The 19,568-nt window shown below is 43.0% G+C and overlaps 1 protein-coding gene across 3 annotated transcripts in view; it reads right to left on the reverse strand.

Moving 5' to 3' along the window:
* TAPT1 (transmembrane anterior posterior transformation 1) overlaps positions 1-18,073 on the reverse strand; it is a 44,299-nt gene extending 26,226 nt beyond the window's left edge. For 2 of the 3 annotated variants that reach the window (XM_063309627.1, XM_063309626.1), the window contains exons 1-3: positions 17,815-18,071; positions 11,305-11,435; positions 2,324-2,442 (exon numbers count right to left, since the gene is read on the reverse strand). In XM_063309627.1, coding sequence (XP_063165697.1) covers positions 2,324-2,442; positions 11,305-11,435; positions 17,815-18,040 — 476 coding nt within the window. In that variant the 5' untranslated portion in view covers positions 18,041-18,071. Of the gene's footprint in view, positions 1-2,323; positions 2,443-11,304; positions 11,436-17,814 lie in introns of all 3 variants that reach the window. The other variant, XM_063309628.1, reaches the window with a different exon arrangement.
* Positions 18,074-19,568: the final 1,495 nt, after the last annotated feature.

The following is a 19,568-nucleotide window of genomic DNA, read 5'->3' on the forward strand; positions in this document are numbered from 1 at the left end:
CTCGGGCAACAACAATGAATCCGAACTGTGCTCAAGGCTTTTGCAGCACCTTGTTTATGTTGATTAGAGATGTCCAATAATTAACTGAATTCAAAACAAAACAAAACTGAGTACCCGCACTGCTGGCAAAAGATAATTCATACATTCCTTTTTCCCCCCATCAGTCCTGGGATGGGTAATCTATACAACTGTTGATTTATTTACTGGTTTATTTGTTCATTTACATGGCTACCAATTTGCCAGGCGACCCTGGGTGGCCAATAAAGGTTAAAAACATCAAATAAATGAAGTGGGCTAAATATGAAATATTCTTCCTCCATGAAGAACAGTAAGACTGCCAAAATATTGTGCTCAGCAAGATTAAATGTTAGCATCAAGTGTTGATTATTGTTTAGAAAATTCTGCCCAGAGCTACATACTGCAACCAGCAACACAGAACTGGTTCCTGCTCACCGAATGAGACTTCCTGCCATTTTGTCCCACCAATGCATTTTGGTGAGATTTGGGGTGGAAATGTGTTTATTCTCATTGCAACAAAGGGTCTTGTTTAAGTCCCCTACTTGGACATGGAACTCAGTGTATAACTTTAGGGAATTATTAGGTATCTGGCCAAATCAAGTCACTGAATGATGGTTGTGAGAATAAAATATCCCACCTACCATCAAGGTCATTTTTTCATTTGCTCTACTTTGGTTGGGATATACGTGTAAATAACTAATAATAATAAATGTATTCTTTTAAATCACCACCTAACTTATCTTTATGAAATAAAAAGAAACTGAAGCTGAAATCAGATGATCTGAACCTTGCCATAAATGAAGTGCATGAAACTAGACACATTCAATAGAGTATTAAAATTGCACACAATGTGGGTAGAGGATTCCGGTCATTTTCTCACCTGACTAATTGTAAGCTATATTCATCCACGCTCTGCTAGGTAGCAGCACGGGCTGGCCTTGTTTGGACTTAGAAATGAAGCAGGGTCAGATGTGGCTAGTAAATGTTTATACAGTATGGGGGATCACCAGGAAATGCTGGGATTGTAGACTAGACTGGGAAGTTGACAAAATATTTCTGAAGAAAACAAGGGCAAACCATTTCTATCTTCCTGCCAAGAAAACCACATGGGGGTATCCATGAAGACCCCAGGCGACCAGCACCAACCAAAGGAGAATGTACTTAATATGTACCTATGGTGTATTTAAGAACAAGGATATATGATGGTCCCGGAAACTAGATTTTCAAACTAGAATCCTAAATAAATGTCAATTTACGCCCACCCATCTTTTAGTGGGCTTTCAGCACCATCTCCTGAATAGGAGCTCATGATCCTTTTTTGCCTGCCAACAAGTTTTGTGCAGCAGTTGATTATGTTCCTTCATTTTGGCTGTCTCTTGTGCCCACCTCCCCGCCCAAAAGGGTTAGGGTTAGGGTTATCAATCAACGGCATGACAGTTACCTCTGCAAATTTATGTACTCACACCGTAATCGCAACAAAGATATCGCACCAACAGATTTGTAACACTAGTGCCAAGCTAAAAAGGAACAAGAGCTCGAGGAATAAACAAACAGAACTGTTCTCTAGAGATTTATTTAACATATTCTACAGTCTTATTCTATAAGAGAGTAAGATTCCAGCTGGTGGTCTAATGCTTCCACCTCAGTAAAAATTTACTTCAGAATAACCTATATCATGTACATTGTTAAATTAGCCAAATTTGAGTTGAAAATAACAAGTTCTTAGCCATAGAATCTTGCATTTAACGAATTTTGGTTTGTGGTGTTCTTGCTTCAGTACATAGTTCATCTCAGATCATTTATTTCTTTTCTAAGTCTTAAAGAGAAATACCGTTTTCATATTATAAAGCTCTATTTCAGAGTTATAAAAAAGATTCTGCGCACCTATGTTCCCATTAGAAGGGCCATGTCACCAGGGATCTCCTGAGCATACATTTATTCATTTTTAATTTATTTAACTGGACATACAGGCCACTCCAATTGTGAACAAAGCATGTGGTGTGTATCCCGGCTCTTGAAAGAAAAATCAGGAGGCTACAGTGCCAAATGAATTGTAATTTAATGATACGGAACTTGCAGGATAAAGAGGTTAATGCTTCATTCACAGCTCTTAAAAGTTCCATAAATGTCCTCAGCTGCTATACAGAACCCAGCCGGGTGAAGCATGGAAACAAATGCAGTGTGTTGGGCTCTTTAGTCCTGAAGAGCCAAATATTAAACTAGGCCACTTAAAGACAAATTAAGACCAGACCGTATCAAACAGTTAAACATTGTTTTTACAAAGCAGAAGGAGTAAAAAACTTACCGCAAGCCACTGCAAGGCAATGTGATGAACCTCAACATTGCCAGAAAAACTCTCAACGGGAGGAGGGTGAATACATAAAGGAAAGCATCCAGGCACAAAAAGATTCCAAAAATCATCAACTAGAGAGGAAAGAAAGAGAGAGAGAGAGAGAGATACAAGGTTTAATCTTTTAAAAAGGCACAGTAATTCTGAGCTTACACAACATGCATAATGGATATGACTATATTCATAATCATCTTCAATAAAACAGGGCACTTTACTTAAAATTAGGCATAAATACAAAATACTATTTGAGACCTGGTAAAACCAGTAGATTTTCACAATTTCCTACATTTTTGTTAGAAGGGGAGAAGGGGTACCTCTCCAGAGAGGATGTTCCAAATTTAGAGCAGAGAAGGGATGGTGAAGTTCTCGTTTAGCAAGGTACTATTTGTTCCGAGCCATGTTTCTCAACCTTGGCAACTTTTACGATGTGTGGACTCCAACTCCCAGAATTCTTCAGCCAGAGTTGAAGTCCACACATCCTAAAGTTGCTGAGGTTGAGGAACTCTGGTTTAGAGTGTAGAAGCTGAGGGTAAAAAAGAGCTTGGAACACATTCAGCATTTGAACTTTGCAGACGTTCATGGCTCAATGACCCCAGTCTTTACTCAATAGATTAAGTGTTCTCAGACACAGTTTCAGATCATCACCCTCGACCTTCCATACACATTTCAGTAGCTATAAATTTTGCAGAACTGATTTCAATTGTAAACATCTTTCCTTTAGGCAATTTTCTTCTTACACAACAGAATAATGCTTTGTCTATTTAGGAGAGAAAAATCAACACCCAAAGGCAGCTTTCCTATTGAGATAACAATTCTTACACAATCCCCCAGCAACATTAGGATCCTAATGTAGGATCCTCCAAACCAAGATATCGAGTGTGAGATCCAGTTTCCTATGAAAGCCAAATGTGTACCTCAGCCCTGAAAGGCCAAATTTGATCCTTGGTTGTACATCTTTGGCTGAGAAAATATTACAAAACCCCCTGCAACATACAAGGTGTTTTGATAAACACATAGATATAGAACGTGTTTTCTAAATAAATAATTTATGAAAACCACTGGATTATGTCCACATTTGCCTTAACTATAAGGCATGGAACTGTATAGTATTCCATTATCTTTTGTTGACATTTACACTGTGTATTTATAATTTGCTTTTAATATCCAAAGTGTTTTTTAAACCTGTGAATATTTTATGTCTTTATTCAATGTAGTTTGACTGTTGCTAAGAGGTAAGATACAGAAAGTTCTATCACAGATTGTACTCAACAAAGAAGGCACATTCCCCTTCCTACATCTTTATAGTAGAAGAAAGTGAACAATCAGAGCAACTGCTGGTAATACTGTACATTCTGACTATTGTTGGTTGTTTTCCTGTTTTTGTTTCCCGCACTTTGCTCCTTTTCCTAAATGAAACGAAATGCTTATTTTGTCCACTATGGTTCTCCAGAATCATATCAGTGTTACCTTGTCGTGGTTCTGGAGCTTGAGCACCTCAATGATGCCATGAGCTCAACCGTGAAGGGCCACCCAAGACGGGAAGGTCATGACAGAGAGGTCAGACTAAATGCGATCCCTGGGGAAGGGGATGGCAACCCACCCCAGTATTCTTGCCGTGAAAACTAAATGGATCAGTACAACCAGAGATATGTCGGTATACCATCGGAAGATGAGACCCCCAGGTCGGAAGGTGGTCAAAATGCTACTGGGGAGGAACAGAGGATGAGCTCAACTAGTCCCAGACGTGATGACGCAGCTAGCTCAAAGCCGAAAGGACGGCTAGCGGCCGACGGTGCTGGTGATGAACAGCGAATCCGATGTTCTAAGGATCAACACACCGTTGGAACCTGGAATGTAAGATCTATGAGCCAGGGCAAATTGGATGTGGTTATTGGTGAGATGTCAAGATTAAAGATAGACATTTTGGGCGTCAGTGAACTGAAATGGACTGGAATGGGCCACTTCACATCAAATGACCACCAGATCTACTACTGCGGACAAGAGGACCACAGAAGAAATGGAGTAGCCTTCATAATTAATAGTAAAGTGGCTAAAGCAGTGCTTGGATACAATCCCAAAAACGACAGAATGATCTCAATTCGAATTCAGGGCAAGCCATCTAACATCACAGTGATCCAAATATACGCCCCAACCACAGATGCTGAAGAAGCTGAAGTAGAGCAGTTCTGTGAGGATCTGCAGCACCTACTGGACAACACGCCTAAAAGAGATGTTATTTTCATCACGGGAGACTGGAATGCTAAGGTGGGCAGTCAAATGACACCTGGAATTACAGGTAAGCATGGCCTGGGAGAACAAAACGAAGCAGGACATAGGCTGATAGAATTTTGCCAAGACAACTCACTCTGCATAACAAACACTCTCTTCCAACAACCTAAGAGACGGCTTTATACATGGACTTCCCCAGATGGACAACACCGAAATCAGATTGACCACATCCTTTGCAGCCAAAGGTGGCGGACATCTATACAGTCGGTAAAAACAAGACCTGGAGCTGACTGTAGTTCAGATCACGAACTTCTTCTTGCACAATTTAGGATCAGACTAAAGAGATTAGGGAAGACCCACAGATCAGCTAGATATGAGCTCACTAATATTCCTAAGGAATATGCAGTGGAGGTGAAGAATAGATTTAAGGGACTGGACTTAGTAGATAAGGTCCCGGAAGAACTATGGACCGAAGTTCGCATCATTGTTCAGGAGGCGGCAACAAAATACATCCCAAAGAAAGAGAAAACCAAGAAGGCAAAATGGCTGTCTGCTGAGACACTAGAAGTAGCCCAAGAAAGAAGGAAAGCAAAAGGCAACAGTGATAGGGGGAGATATGCCCAATTAAATGCAAAATTCCAGAGGTTAGCCAGAAGAGATAAGGAATTATTTTTAAACAAGCAATGCATGGAAGTGGAAGAAGACAATAGAATAGGAAAGACAAGAGACCTCTTCCAGAAAATTAGAAACATCGGAGGTAAAAATGGGTATGAAAAATTAGAAAATTCCAGGCAAAAATGGGTATGATCAAAAACAAAGATGGCAAGGACCTAACAGAAGAAGAAGAGATCAAGAAAAGGTGGCAAGAATATACAGAAGACCTGTATAGGAAGGAGAACAATATCGGGGATAGCTTTGATGGTGTGGTCAGTGAGCTAGAGCCAGACATCCTGAAGAGTGAGGTTGAGTGGGCCTTAAGAAGCATTGCTAATAACAAGGCAGCAGGAGACAAAGGCATCCCAGCTGAACTGTTCAAAATCTTGCGAGATGATTCGGTCAAGGTAATGCATGCTATATGCCAGCAAATTTGGAAAACACAAGAATGGCCATCAGAGTGGAAAAAATCAACTTATATCCCCATAACAAAAAAGGGAAACGCTAAAGAATGTTCAAACTATCGAACAGTGGCACTCATTTCACATGCCAGTAAGGTAATGCTCAAGATCCTGCAAGGTAGACTTCAGCAATTCATGGAGCGAGAATTGCCAGATGCACCAGCTGGGTTTAGAAAAGGCAGAGGAACTAGGGACCAAATTGCCAATATCCGCTGGATAATGGAAAAAGCCAGGGAGTTTCAGAAAAACATCTATTTCTGTTTTACTGACTATTCTAAACCCTTTGACTGTGTGGACCATAACAAATTGTGGCAAGTTCTTAGTGGTATGGGGATCCCAAGTCATCTTGTCTGCCTCCTGAAGAATCTGTATAACGACCAAGTAGCAACAGTAAGAACAGACCACGGAACAACGGACTGATTTAATTTTGGGAAAGGAGTACGGCAGGGCTGTATCCTCTCACCCTACCTATTCAACTTGTACGCAGAACACATCATGCAACATGCTGGGCTTGAGGAATCCAAGGCTGGAGTTAAAATCGCTGGAAGAAACTTTAACAATCTCAGATATGCAGATGATACCACTTTGATGGCTGGAAGCGAAGAGGAACTGAGGAGCCTTATGATGAAGGTAAAAGAAGGAAGTGCAAAAGCTGGCTTGCAGCTAAACCTCAAAAAAACCAAGATTATGGCAACCAGCTTGATTGATAACTGGCAAATAGAGGGAGAAAATGTAGAAGCAGTGAAAGGCTTTGTATTTCTAGGTGCGAAGATTACTGCAGATGCTGACTGCAGTCAGGAAATCAGAAGACGCTTAATCCTTGGGAGAAGAGCAATGACCAATCTCAATAAAATAGTTAAGAGCAGAGACATCACACTGACAACAAAGGCCCACATTGTTAAAGCAATGGCGTTCCCAGTATTTACATATGGCTGCGAGAGCTGGACCATAAGGAAGGCTGAGCGAAGGAAGATCAATGCTTTTGAACTGTGGTGTTGGAGGAAAATTCTGAGAGTGCCTTGGACTGCAAGAAGATCGACCAGTCCATCCTCCAGGAAATCAAGCCAGACTGCTCACTTGAGGGAATGATATGAAAGGCAAAACTGAAATACTTTGGCCACATAATGAGAAGACAGGACACCCTGGAGAAGATGCTGATGCTAGGGAGAGTGGAGGGCAAAAGGAAGAGGGGCTGACCAAGGGCAAGGTGGACGGATGATATTCTAGAGGTGACGGACTCGTCCCTGGGGGAGCTGGGGGTGTTGACGACCGACAGGAAGCTCTGGCGTGGGCTGGTCCATGAAGTCACAAAGAGTCGGAAGCGACTGAACGAATAAACAACAGCAGCACCAGAAATAATGCATATAAGAGTTACAGTTTTGTCTCTTGTTTAATCTCTTTTAAAAGCCTTCTGTGTTGGTGGCCATCATCATACCTTCTGATAGTGAACTGTCATGGTCTCCATAGATGGAGAGGATGGATAGTGGATGAGCCTAGAAAATGATCAGGGGCCAGCACATGCCCAGGTCTAACTCATTAGGGTAGGGAAGAGATCCTGATCAAGATTCCTCTGAGCCAAATATACGCCCACAGGAGGAACAGCGTCATCAAGGGAACAATTAGAAGATTAAGGGGCAAATAACTGCATGTGTGCAAGATCTGCTCAGAAGTAGTATTATTTCCAAGTAGTTACAGATTCTGGATCAAGCTGATGTAAGCCAGCTGGGTAGTTTTACAGCCTTTACAACCCAACTCCTGAACCAACATTTTTCACCTCTTTTTAAACATTCTCTTACCTTTCTCACATTTTTTTCTCTACTTTCCCAATTCTTAGGTGCTTTTCCTTCCCCAAGGAGAGACAACTAGGTTGGCACAGATGAAGAAATGTGTATACACACAAGTATGTACAGAAGGGAAACTGGTGTGATGAAAAAATAGAACAGGCAGAGACTTCTTATCCATGTCTCAAATGTTAATTCTACGAATTTCAATGAACGTGCTCCTACACAGGGCGCACAGGATTTCAAAAGGTGGACAACAACAGCGAATGGTTTCTAGAAGATGCAGCAGGACTTTTTAAGAACTGTTGTCACTGGCAGGAAGCAGAGTTGCATTTAATAGTGGAGGCATTTCTTAGGCATGTAATAGTGGAGGAAATAAGGAATCAGAATAGGAAATATAGACTTCCTTGCTCAGTAGCAAATTTTATCCACTAAACCATAAATTATTTTATGCTATCATCAATATTTCCAAAAAGCAACTGGACTGAGGTTCTGATAACACAACAGTTCATTTGAAGTTTATTCAAGCAAATATAATTTTACTAATTTTCAGAGTCTGAATTCCAGAGTAATTTGAACTGTTCTGGGCATGGCTTGAGCTTGAAAAAAGAGTAAGTTATGATTTTTTCACCTTGTCATTTCTAAATATATTGGAAGTTCATTCTACTTGGTCATCAGGTTTTGCTTCAGTCATTTTCACTTTCTGCTGATGAAGTTTTTTTTCTGTCTCAATTTGTATTTATTGTGAATCTAAAACAAATCTTCTAGAAGAGACCATCTCAAACTGAAAGTGGCCAACATAATTTTCAAAGGAATCTGGCCAAGCCAGCTAAAAGCTTGTGCTTTTAGTGCTTCTTTTATGACAGCATACATAATAATTTGCTATGGCATGCCAAGTTTATCCAACAAAATATTGGCTGGAACTGTTATTGTATCAACACCTCTTAAAATATTTCTCTATTATTTTTCAAACCTTGCCAAGTCCCTTGCAAACCTTTGTTACATTTATTATGTAATATACCAGAATACATTACATTTTCATCAAGAGTTATTGCTCACTCCCTCTTATAGGATCAATTTTATGCAAATCTAACTTGGAAGGACATGCTGCCAACTAGTATATATTGCTACCACCTAAATATGCAGAGAATCACATGACACAATACATTTTGCAACAGCCCAGTTATGAAGCTAGATTCAGTACTCTGCCCTTCACCCTCCGGAAACATGGAATTTGTTTGCTGGGCTACCATATCAACATCTCTAAACCCTGATGGTCCTTCTCCTGTTTAGTCTTATTGATCTATGACAGGCGGCATGTTTCTATACAGAAGGTTCAGGCCCACATTTTGTTGTAAACAGAAACCTGTAGAACAAAGGTTAACATGTACCAAACAAAACCCAGCAGTTGTTCTCTGACTTGCTGTTTCAACAATACTGTCAACTATTTGGTATTCATTTTGGAACCTTAAATTAGGTAACAGCATTTTAAAAAGTCCTCTAAGTCTTCAACATTGAAAAGCAAACAGGTATCAGAAATTCTTAATAGTAGAAGTGCCTCAATATTTAAAAGCAGAGCAGTGCTTCTGTACAAACTTTACTGTACATGGTCTTTGATTCTGCATGAACCCCAGACCAAGCCAGCACTGGCATTCATCTCTATTCCTGATTTAAACCTTGCATGGTGCACAGCCTCCAATATTTAGTTTGGGAGTGCCCTGTAATGGAAGTGGTGTGAATCTCAAAGAGTGCTTTTTAAAGGAAAAAAACCCCTGTATTTTGCTAGGTACTCATTTAATATCTTAGTGGGAGGACAGCCACACAGCCTTGTGTGGCGCAGAGTGGCAGGTGGCAGTCTTGTACCCGAAACTCTCCCCGCGACCCAAGCTCAATCCCAGCGGAAGCTGGATTCTCTCTCGGGCAGCCGGCTCAGGTCGACTCAGTCTTCCATCCTTCCGAGGTCGGTAAAAGGAGCACCCGGCTTGCTGGGGAAGGTGACGACTGGGGAAGGCAATGGCAAACCACCCCACTCTATAGTCTGCCGAGAAAACATCGCAAAAGCAGCATCCCCCCAAAGGGTCAGACATGACTCGGTGCTTGCACCGGTGACCTTCCAACTTTCACATGTAATATCTTAGTGGGAGGAAAGGCAGGGAGCATTGGATTCAAGGATCAACAAATAAACTCTGGGTCATCTCAATTACTAGCTCTTGGAGGGGAGAAAGAGCTGTATCTTCGCCTTCTCTGCAATAATAGCTCAGTGCTGCCCAGGCTCATTTCAGAGGGAACTGCTTTTTCTTCCAATACATTACTTTCCCTCATTCTCACTTAACCCCCACTTCATTTACTTATCCAACTCTTCATTGCTCTTCTTTCCCATCCCTTCCACAACATATTCCAGTTTTATTGTGCTTTTAAACAACTTGGCTATTCAATTATTAGTTTATTTTTACTTCCTCTCCCCATCCATCATATTAGCCTCTGGTTTTCTCATAGCATCAATCACTCATATTAATGTACTGCTGTGGGTGCCTGTCTTCCAACTTCTGTCTTCACAAGCCCCAGTCCCATTTTGGCTTTATGGTGCCTTGGACTGGTCAACATCCACGAGGCTCCATGGGATTAATTTTTTGTTAATGATTCAATTTTAAAAAGCAAATGGGACACAGTGATACTGGGAAGAAATGGTTTAATTCTGACCATGCCTCCTCCCAGTCCTCTCCACGTTCTTTAAAAAAAAAAAGGCAGGTGGTTTCATCTAAACATGTGCCTATCTGTCCCCTTTTCTCAAAACAAATGATTCTGCAACTTAAGAAAGCCTCATGGAGAATTAGAGGAAAAACTGTATCAGGTTGTGCCCTGATTCGTGGATGCTCTGCCGGTAGCCATCTCTGTCATGGCAGCTCTTTGGCTCTCAAAATTCCAGAGGAATCCACTCGCCCCCCAAGGCAGAGGCTTCTCCGAGGGGTTTAGGAGCCCCTCTCCTCACGTGAACACACTGCAATGATCAGAACAGGTCCCACCATGTGGCTTTCCCATCCACAGACAATAGCGAACCCCTGCAGTTCCTCAGTGACAGAATGCGTCGCATCAGAGAACCTCTGCTGATGTCTAAGGCAACAAGCCAAAGCGATATTGTCCACACATCATTTTTGCCCTGTGGTTTCATTATTGTATTGCTGCCCCTAAAATGGTTTTAGTAGTTCTTATTTTAGCATTACTTTATTTTTCTGGGTGATTTCCACCACTGAAGCTTAAACATGTAAATTAACTTAAAAAACAAGGACCTTCTGTCATTAGACACTTTTGGCATTTTTATGCTTACATCTCCCTGCCATCCTACAGAGTAATTTTAAGAGATTTCGAATAGCTTTGTCCTGAAGTGGAATCAGTCTAGAAACAAAGGTGAGGGCTAGCTGTTTGCCTATGTTTTGGTAGCATTTCCCACCACCGGGACCAGCAACTTCTTAAACTTGAACACAACTTTTTCTGCTGGCAGTAGAACCGCTCCTGAGAAAGCAACAAATGAATTCTGGCTGCACACGCTGTTCTCCTGCCAATACGTCACTGCTTTGGAACTGGCCCAACGCACTCAATTATAGTGTCATCAGACATAAAGCAAACTGAATGCCAGACTGACCACCCAAAACATGCAGTCAGGGTAACATCCTTAAGTTACTTAGAAAAAAAATCAACAACCTGGCCTCCAATTGTTTTTGTTATTTTCAGATTAAAACAAATGTTTCATGTGTTCTGTAAAGTGAGGGTAAGCATTTCTTAGGCACAACAAAATGCCGAGAGATCAACTTACCTTTTCCAACTCTCTGGGTATCCGCATGCACGTGTACACTCTCTCCCTCCGTTCCGTATACTTGGCTTCATTGTGTTCGAGGAAGTAGCCCCTTGTTAGCTCTGCGCTGATAAACCTCAGTAGAGAGAGATCTGCATTGAAAGAGAACCTCTTTTTAACAAGCTGAGGATTTTCTAGGCTATTTCTTTCCTCATTTTCTTTAAATCCACAGCTCCCACAATGAACTGCTGTAAACTGATCTAGGCCAATACAGGAAAAAAACCCACAAGTGACACTCTCTCTGTAAATCCGATTACCTCTCCTATTAGTCTTTCTTATGTCTCATCAGCATGCATCATTGCCCCATATACAACTGCACGGTGACACTGTCTAGGACAGGGCTCTTTTCTACTTGCTGCCGCCTGCCATTCCACCACTGATTCTTCTCCTAATGCCCATGGATTTGCCCCAATCTTATTTGGTTCCAAGTACCTCCACACTGAGTTGAACAATCTCCTGGCTGGGATCCCAAAGAGCTGGTGCTGCCAGTCCCTGTTCATCCTACTGGACTAAATGAGTCTTGCTGACTTAGGACCTGAGCCAGCAAGACTGTTCTTACCCGGGTTTCTGTCTAGCACTACAGATTCCCTGTCTTTATTTAGAGACATGCAAGGACCCAAAACTTTCCAGGAGCAACTAGAAGCTATACAGAGGTTAAGGACAAACCATAGTTTGTTACTTTGGATATAACAAATAACAGTGTGTGTAAATCAGGAGTTGAAGGTGGTAAGTTAGAGTATATGAACAGAAGGGAGAAGAAAGGGATAATAAGGAAGCTTGACAGGTTAGAGAAATGAGCTCAAAAGAACAGAATGAAATTTAACAGAGACTAGTGCAGAATACTTCATTTAGGAAAGAAAAGTCAGATGTACCAGTACAGAAGTGTATATGTGTGTGTGTGGGGGGGGGATGCCTGGCTTAGCTATAGTACTGTACTTAAAGTTATCAGAACTATGGTTGTTCTTTTGTCGTGCGCTGTTTTTGTGTTTTGTTTCCCATTGTTCTTTGTTTTAAATGTCTTAACAATTTTAAACCAATCAGAGTCACTGAGAGTCAGGCAGCATATACATTTAATATAGCATCATCATCATCTACAGTTCACCACAAACTGAAGATAAATCAAGAGAGTGACATGAATGAAGGAAAGGGAAAGGGAGCTGTAGGTTGCATCAACTGAAGCAGTTTTCAAGCCATGGAAAATAATAATTTCACTTTATTCTTTTTCAATTAGACATTCTAGAAATTTCAGTTTCTAGGTACTGCATCTTAACAAGGATTCAGACCAACTAAGACAGATTCAGAGAAAGTCAATCAGGATGATTAAGAACTGAAACTAAGATAGAGGAAGTGGTTACATTTTTCCTTGAGAAGACAGACTGAAAGGTAATAACCTTGTATTATTCAAAAAGATAAATTGTTCCAGAGTGCAAGGTATGGAATAATGGACTGAAGTTAGAGGAAAGCAGGTCCCAGCTGAATACCCCCAACCACCACCTTCCTCACATTAAGAGGAGAGGGATCACTGGACGTGTTCAGGGAGTGAGGCTGGCCAGCTGTCTGTCTCAAATGCTTAAATCTGGATGCCTGCACTGAGCACCCTACTGCAACAGTCTTCTGCATTCTTGGATTTTATGTGTTTATTTTATTTATGTTTGTTTCTAGATTGTTATGTAGTTTTTAACTGTTGTTACTTTTGTAGGGCGCCCAGAGCCATATTTTTGTGAGATGGGCAGCTATATAAATATGACAGAGAGGGAGGGAGGGCGAGCTCCTCAGGAAAAAAAAAATCCAATAATCATTATGAGCAAATGTCTGTATCCCATCTAACTTTTCTGGACACAGACCTGCCAGTATGTACGTGGTATTCAGTTCTTATTCAGTGAAGAAAATGTGGCTATTCCTTGAAACACGAGGAAGCATCAGGATATCCAGAAACCTCAAAAGCACTCTGGAGCAAATTCAGAGTGACAGAACCAAGTATATTTTCCACATTCTCCAATATAAAACAGCAGCCTTACCAGCTCCTGTTTGATCACTTCTACAAAGCAAAACACACAAGAGATATTTTAAATACCCTTTAAAATAATGCTCTGGACAAAAATGTGGAACTTTGCTCCTATGCTGTAAGTTGGTTTTTGACCTACTAATGCTATTTTGAGGAACAGTTCACTGGGCCCATCAATGCACTGCATTGTATACTATGCCATTCTCTTCCCTTCCTTTGGTGCTCAGAACATTACACCCATTGCTAAAAATCAATTTAAAAAAACGATTACTTTTCCAAGTAAATGCATTTAAATCTTTAATGAGGTTTTCCCTGTGGCAGCCCCCACTCTAGGAAGTATCCTCTACCCAGACGTTTGTACAGTACCCACCTTGCTGATGTTTCAGAAACATCTCAGTTCTAGCTTTAGGAATCTTTGGCCCCACTTGACTGGGTGTGGGTTCCTATCTTGAGTTTGCTTTTAGTTTTCAGTATTTTTTTTTTATTCTGATGCAGTTTCTTTTTGTTTGTTGTTGTACACTGCCCAGAGTCCTCCAGAATTGGGACAGGCTTTAAATACCATTAAATCAAATACTCATGTATTAGGCAAGAATAAGCCAGGAAATCACATGCTGCATCCATGACCATGTTGAAATGGCTTCGTGCGTTGAGTTACGCCACCCCTTCTTCTCTTTGCACGAGTTGGCAAACGAGTCAGAAACTATACGTACCTTTATATCTAATCTGGGAGACTACAGTTTACAGCTTTGGAACAACCAGGCTATAAGGCCGTGATTTAAATTAATCATGGGATAAGCTGCATTTTAAAGTTCCAAATTCATGAATTATACTTTCCTAGAAATTAATCCAGCATTTGTCTGCCCCCCAAAATCTGCACAGCTGGACACTACAAATTACTAAATATTGAAGACCAATTTTGTGATTGTGGTTTGTACTCTGGAACTATTACAGAGTACAAACAAATTCAAATATTTGCACAAGTTCCTAAACTGCAGTTTTATTAACCAAATGTACACAAGCAAAGCAATAAAGAAGGCTGGCTTCCACCTGTGCCAACGTGCTTTTGACTCCATAGAATACTGGACAAAAACTGCATACTGTACAATCTACCTAAGCATAACTGGGAGCATTAGCTGTAAGTCAAAAATCAATACTCTTTTTCTGTTCCTCTAAAACATGTGGTTTAATTCAAGTTTTCTTATTAAAATCAAGGCCTAGCTTGCTATTACACCGGTACAAACATACTTGTTTTCAATCCTGGTTTAGTTGAATCACAAGATAAAGTCAATTATGGTTTAATATAAAACAGAATCTCATGCATTAAACTGTGCCTAAAAGGCTGGGCATTATACACGCCTATGGCTCAGTCTAGAGGTTTATCTGAGAGAATTAATATTTGGCTATTGCCAAACAATAACTTGTGAATTGATGATCTGACCAGTCACACAATTATTTTAAGGAATGTGAAACCAGACAATAAGAAAATGAGTCAGCAGACAAACCTGGTTCTTTGCTAAATTTCTATCCCACGCTTCCCCAGGAATCAAGATGCCTTACATGAAAACTCCCTTTCATTTCACCCCAACAATGGCAACCCTGTGAGATAGGTTAGAGGCAACCCTGTGAGATAGGTTAGACTCACGCAGGAGTGTCCACGGCTAAGAGCAGATCTGAACCTGGGCCTTCTTATTCATAGTCCAACATGTAATCACTACATTATGGTATTATACAGGCCAATTCTTACAGGGGGCAATTGCTACATTTTACTTATTAAAGACCACCCTGAATAATAATAATAATATTCCAAATAATATTTGGAACCTGACTGAAGGCACTGATGAGGAGGCAGACAGTCATTCAGTGAATTTTGTGGCATGCCACATACTTCCCAACCCAACTCAAGGTGTTGCTTTAATTCTTGAAATCCTGAATGTCTTGGAAGCTGAATACCACAGTCAACAAATCTCTCCCAAACTATCTGGTCAAATGAAGGCTCCCCCAAAGCCCCCCTGTCCCCCAGCATTGGTTCTCTGAAACCAGCTGCCAGGACCTGAATTATCTTGGAAGCAAGGACAGAAAGGAATGCTCCCCATTTCAGTTACCATTATTTGTCCAATGCCCTTTCTCGTATTTTGCTACTTCTTCCATTTCAACACTTCTTTGATTCTCTAACTGCACCCAAATGGAGGGTAAACAACGGCTGCAGTAAAAATAAATGCCCAGTTTGTGCCATGTGGATTTTTAGGTGCCAGCAACATCTTTTCACACACTCCTGAGGAAAGTAGGTGTTTGAGATGTTCTAGCATGTTTATAGCCAACAAGTAAGTTGGCAGAATCTTGAGGTTTATTTCAAATATAATTTCAATATTAATCCATGCATGATATAGTAATGCCTGAAATGAGACCTTCCTATCCTAGGTTAATTTCTACACCCAATGAACAGTTGCAGGTCCTTTCAGAAACACAATGATTTAAGAGGACTTCATTAAAATAAATGGGTTGAAGTAGTGAAAGCATCAAGCTGGTTACAGCTTGCTTTTGAAGATCACCCTGGAGGCAAACCTTGACATTATATCCCTTTTTCCTAAGTCAGCTACAGAATTTGACTCTCATCTTATTTTTCCTCCACTGTATCAAGTATTTTCATTACTAAGCGTATGTCATATTCCCAACCTTTTTTGATCAGCTAAGTATCTATTGCTGCAAGGAACCAAAGACACCCAACAATGAAGTGATATTTACTGAAGGCAGGAAGACTGTAACACAAATAACACCCTGACTTTACAGTATATCAAGCACACTATCCTTTATGCACACCCTGAACCCACCAAATATATAGAGGCTTACTTCCTGAAAACACATTTAGGATTGTGTGGTGAGTCATTCGCTGAAAAAAGCAGTATGAGATAATAAAGTCTTAATTCCAAAATAGAAATGTTACCAACTTAAATATCTGTCCAACTGTTCTTCTCTTGTGCAAGAGAAGATCTGGCCAAGGAAACTTTAATATAAGAAGACTTGTATTCTCTCTATTGTATAAGAACTAAGGGCAGTTTATATAGACCTGGAATTAAAATTATTGCTTAGCAATTAACGCAGAGCAAAAGTTCAGTCTTGGGCACCTTCAAGGAAGTTCCCCAGTTGACCTTGTTGAACAAAAAGGAGGACCTGTTCCAGGTAATCCCAGGCACTCGGCCCTCTTCTTAACACTGCAAATGAAATGAGGCTGTTGCTGGGAGCGGTGTTTGTCTACCTTCGTAACCGCAAAAGTGGGCAGGAAGGAAGACAATTCAGATACATGTTACGGGTCCACATCATTCTGCTCCCCTGATGAGTCAATTCTCTTCTCAGAATCCTTATAAACACCTTGCCGCAGAAGACCCCAAAAACCTCAACCTGGCATTGCAGCTGGGTAAGAAGGACCATTCCCCCAGCACAGAGATAAGCAAGGACCTTAACACGGAAAGGGAAACTTTTCCCCAAACTAACACTTACATATCATCAATCTCACAGGACCCTGACGGAAGCTGATGCCTTTAATAAAATTTGTTAGTCCAAAAAGGTCTACCAGATTCCTGATTTTTTGCCACCATAGACCAACACGGCTCTCCTCCAATCTCTACAAGAAAAAAGCAGTGGATCCAGCATCTACTGGGATGTACTTTAGTAGCAAAGATTACTGACTGTAACTCCTAAATTGCACACCCAAGTGCCTACACAGACGTTAACGCTGCCCCTCATGCAAAATAGCAACCCTATGCGCTCAAATCCAATGCCAAGAACATATTTCATAGCATTAGATGAGTCCTTACCTCTTGTTCTTAGGCAAAAGGAAGGCTAATTTTATACTGATGTGCACTTATGCAAGTTTCAGTTATAAAGCAGGAACCTTTCCCAGAAAGCAGGTTGAGGCAGGGACCCGAGTCTCCTTTTTCACACTCAGATGCCTAAAATAGATCCCCCAAAATAACTTAGGGAGAGTCTCTCATGAGCCAGAGGGAGGCGATGCCTCCGGAGGGCCAGATTCAGACTCCAGCGCGCTTCGCCGTGATGGAGAAACCATACAGGGTGTCTCTTTTGGGCATCAAAGGGGAAAAGAGGCTCCTTTTCCACTCTTGGCATTCCTGAGCGCACCCCACCTCCGTGCGAAACTTAAGGCACCACAAGCTTGCAAAAGCAGAACCAGATTTGGAAGAAGCCGGCGGAGGAAGGAGGCCCTTCCCAGGGCTTTGGGCACCAGCAGAACAGGGGTTGGGGTGTAAATGGGGCTCCCTCTGCTCTTCCTCCTCTCCAAACTTTTTCTGTTCCCCTCCCAGCTTCCCATGGGGAGGGAGACTACAAAGAGGCGCTCTGCACATGCTCAGGCTCCCCTCCCAAATTTTCTGCCCCCTCCAAGATTCCCACGGGGAGATGGAACTCCATGGAGGCGATCTGCACATGCTCAGGGGTCCGTGGCGAAGCCTCACCCGAGGGCCCGCGGTGCTGCTGCCGCCGGTGCGGGTCGCTCTCGTAGAAGCCCAGCGTCTCGGTGCTCGGCGGCGGCCGCCCGTCGCCGCCGCTGGCGAAGCTGCTCCGCCGCGGCTGCCCGCCCTCCGCCTGCAGCAGCAGCGGCGAGGGCTCCAGCGGGGCGCCCCGGCGAGGCCCGCCGCCGCCGTCGCCGCCACCAGGGGCAGCCTCGGCTAGGCCCGCCATCTTCGCGCGCGCGACGGCGGCGACGCCGGCGGCTCCCGGCGGCGGAGGGAAGCGGCCGCTCCCCCGGAGGACGTCATCGCCGCGCGACACGGAGCGCACCAGCCGGGCCCACCTCTCCCGCGCGCGCGAGCGACGAGCCGCCCGCGCCGCCATCTTAGCTGCGGTGCCCTGCCGGCCGTTGCCCTGGCGACGCCCCGCCCCTCGCCCGGGGAGGAGGAGCCGGAAGTCTGAGGCGGGCAGCCATCCCCGGACGCGGGAGGTGGAGGGTGGGCCCCGCCGGGGTTTCACGGCCTCGGAAAGCTCAGGACGGGTGGAACGCAACTCCCAGAATTCCCCAGGCAGGAGGCTTGGAGACGGAGAGGCTTCAACTCCCAGGATTCCCCAGGCAGCAGGCTTGGAGACGGGTGGACCCCCAACTCCCAGAATTCCCCAGCAGGGAATTAGATGGGGAATTCTGGGGGTTGAGGTCCACTCGTCTTAAAGTTGACAAGGTTGAGAAACAGTGGACTAACCTGTTCCTTGGGCTGCATCCAGCTGCTGCGTAGTGAACGTGGCCCAGCCGCTCGAGCCTTTGCACAGCTGCCCTCGATCTGCCTGCAACTTAAAAATTTCGTTCCGTGTTTTGCACTCTGAAGTCCGGAATGCAGTTTCAGTGCCCGACTCCACGGGCACTTTCATGGGGGTCTGTCTGTAGCCCACAGGGAAAAAGAGCTGACACTCATAGCGGACGGCACAAAGACACCTCGGACCCGGCGTCCAGCCGCTGTGGAGAAGGCAAATTTGATCATCAGGACGGACTGCAAAATAAAACGGCCCTCTTTGAAATGCCCTTGTACAAATCCGTGGGATGCTGTCTCTTGAGGACAGGCCATCCCTGGTTTTCACAGATGAGAACATCTGTAGCTCAGGGTGGAACTGGGGAGTCCTCAGTGCTCTCTGAGCCTGGTTGGTTGCTTGCAGACGTTTCATTCCCAGACTGGGCAACATCATCAGTGCGAGGGAGTGTGGGGTCTGCTCCCTGTTTGTATGCAATGTAAACTGCATATAACTGCCCTGCCAGGCTTTTTTTTGGGGGGGGGTGGAGTGGGTTCCTCCTTGGCATTTGATTATTCTTTTTCTGCCAGAACCATGAAGGAGGAAACCACACACCCCACCACCAAAACTGGCAGGGCCAGCTGCTCTATATAAACAGTCAGCAACCCCCACACTACCCTCCTGCGAGGTAGTCCAGACAAGAAGCACACCAAGAAGCACTAACTCTAATCTGGTTTATTACAGTAAGAGAATCTTGCAAGTCTGAAAGTACATCTCTCCCCTCTCGCTTTTACAGCCAAGAAACTAGGGAGGGTCCCTTCCGAGGCATTTGTCATGCAGCCATTCCTTTTGTGGGCTCAGCTGCAGCTTATCTGTTGACCAGGTTGGGGCTCTTCCCTGTCTCCCAAGGTCATTCCCACACATCATCACACTAGGGCTGGAGAAAGTCAAAAAGAATGCAGCCCCTGTATTCAGGGGGTTTAAATGTCACCAT

The sequence above is a fragment of the Candoia aspera genome, chromosome 8, assembly GCF_035149785.1.
Source record: "Candoia aspera isolate rCanAsp1 chromosome 8, rCanAsp1.hap2, whole genome shotgun sequence".
Taxonomy (NCBI): domain Eukaryota; kingdom Metazoa; phylum Chordata; class Lepidosauria; order Squamata; family Boidae; genus Candoia; species Candoia aspera.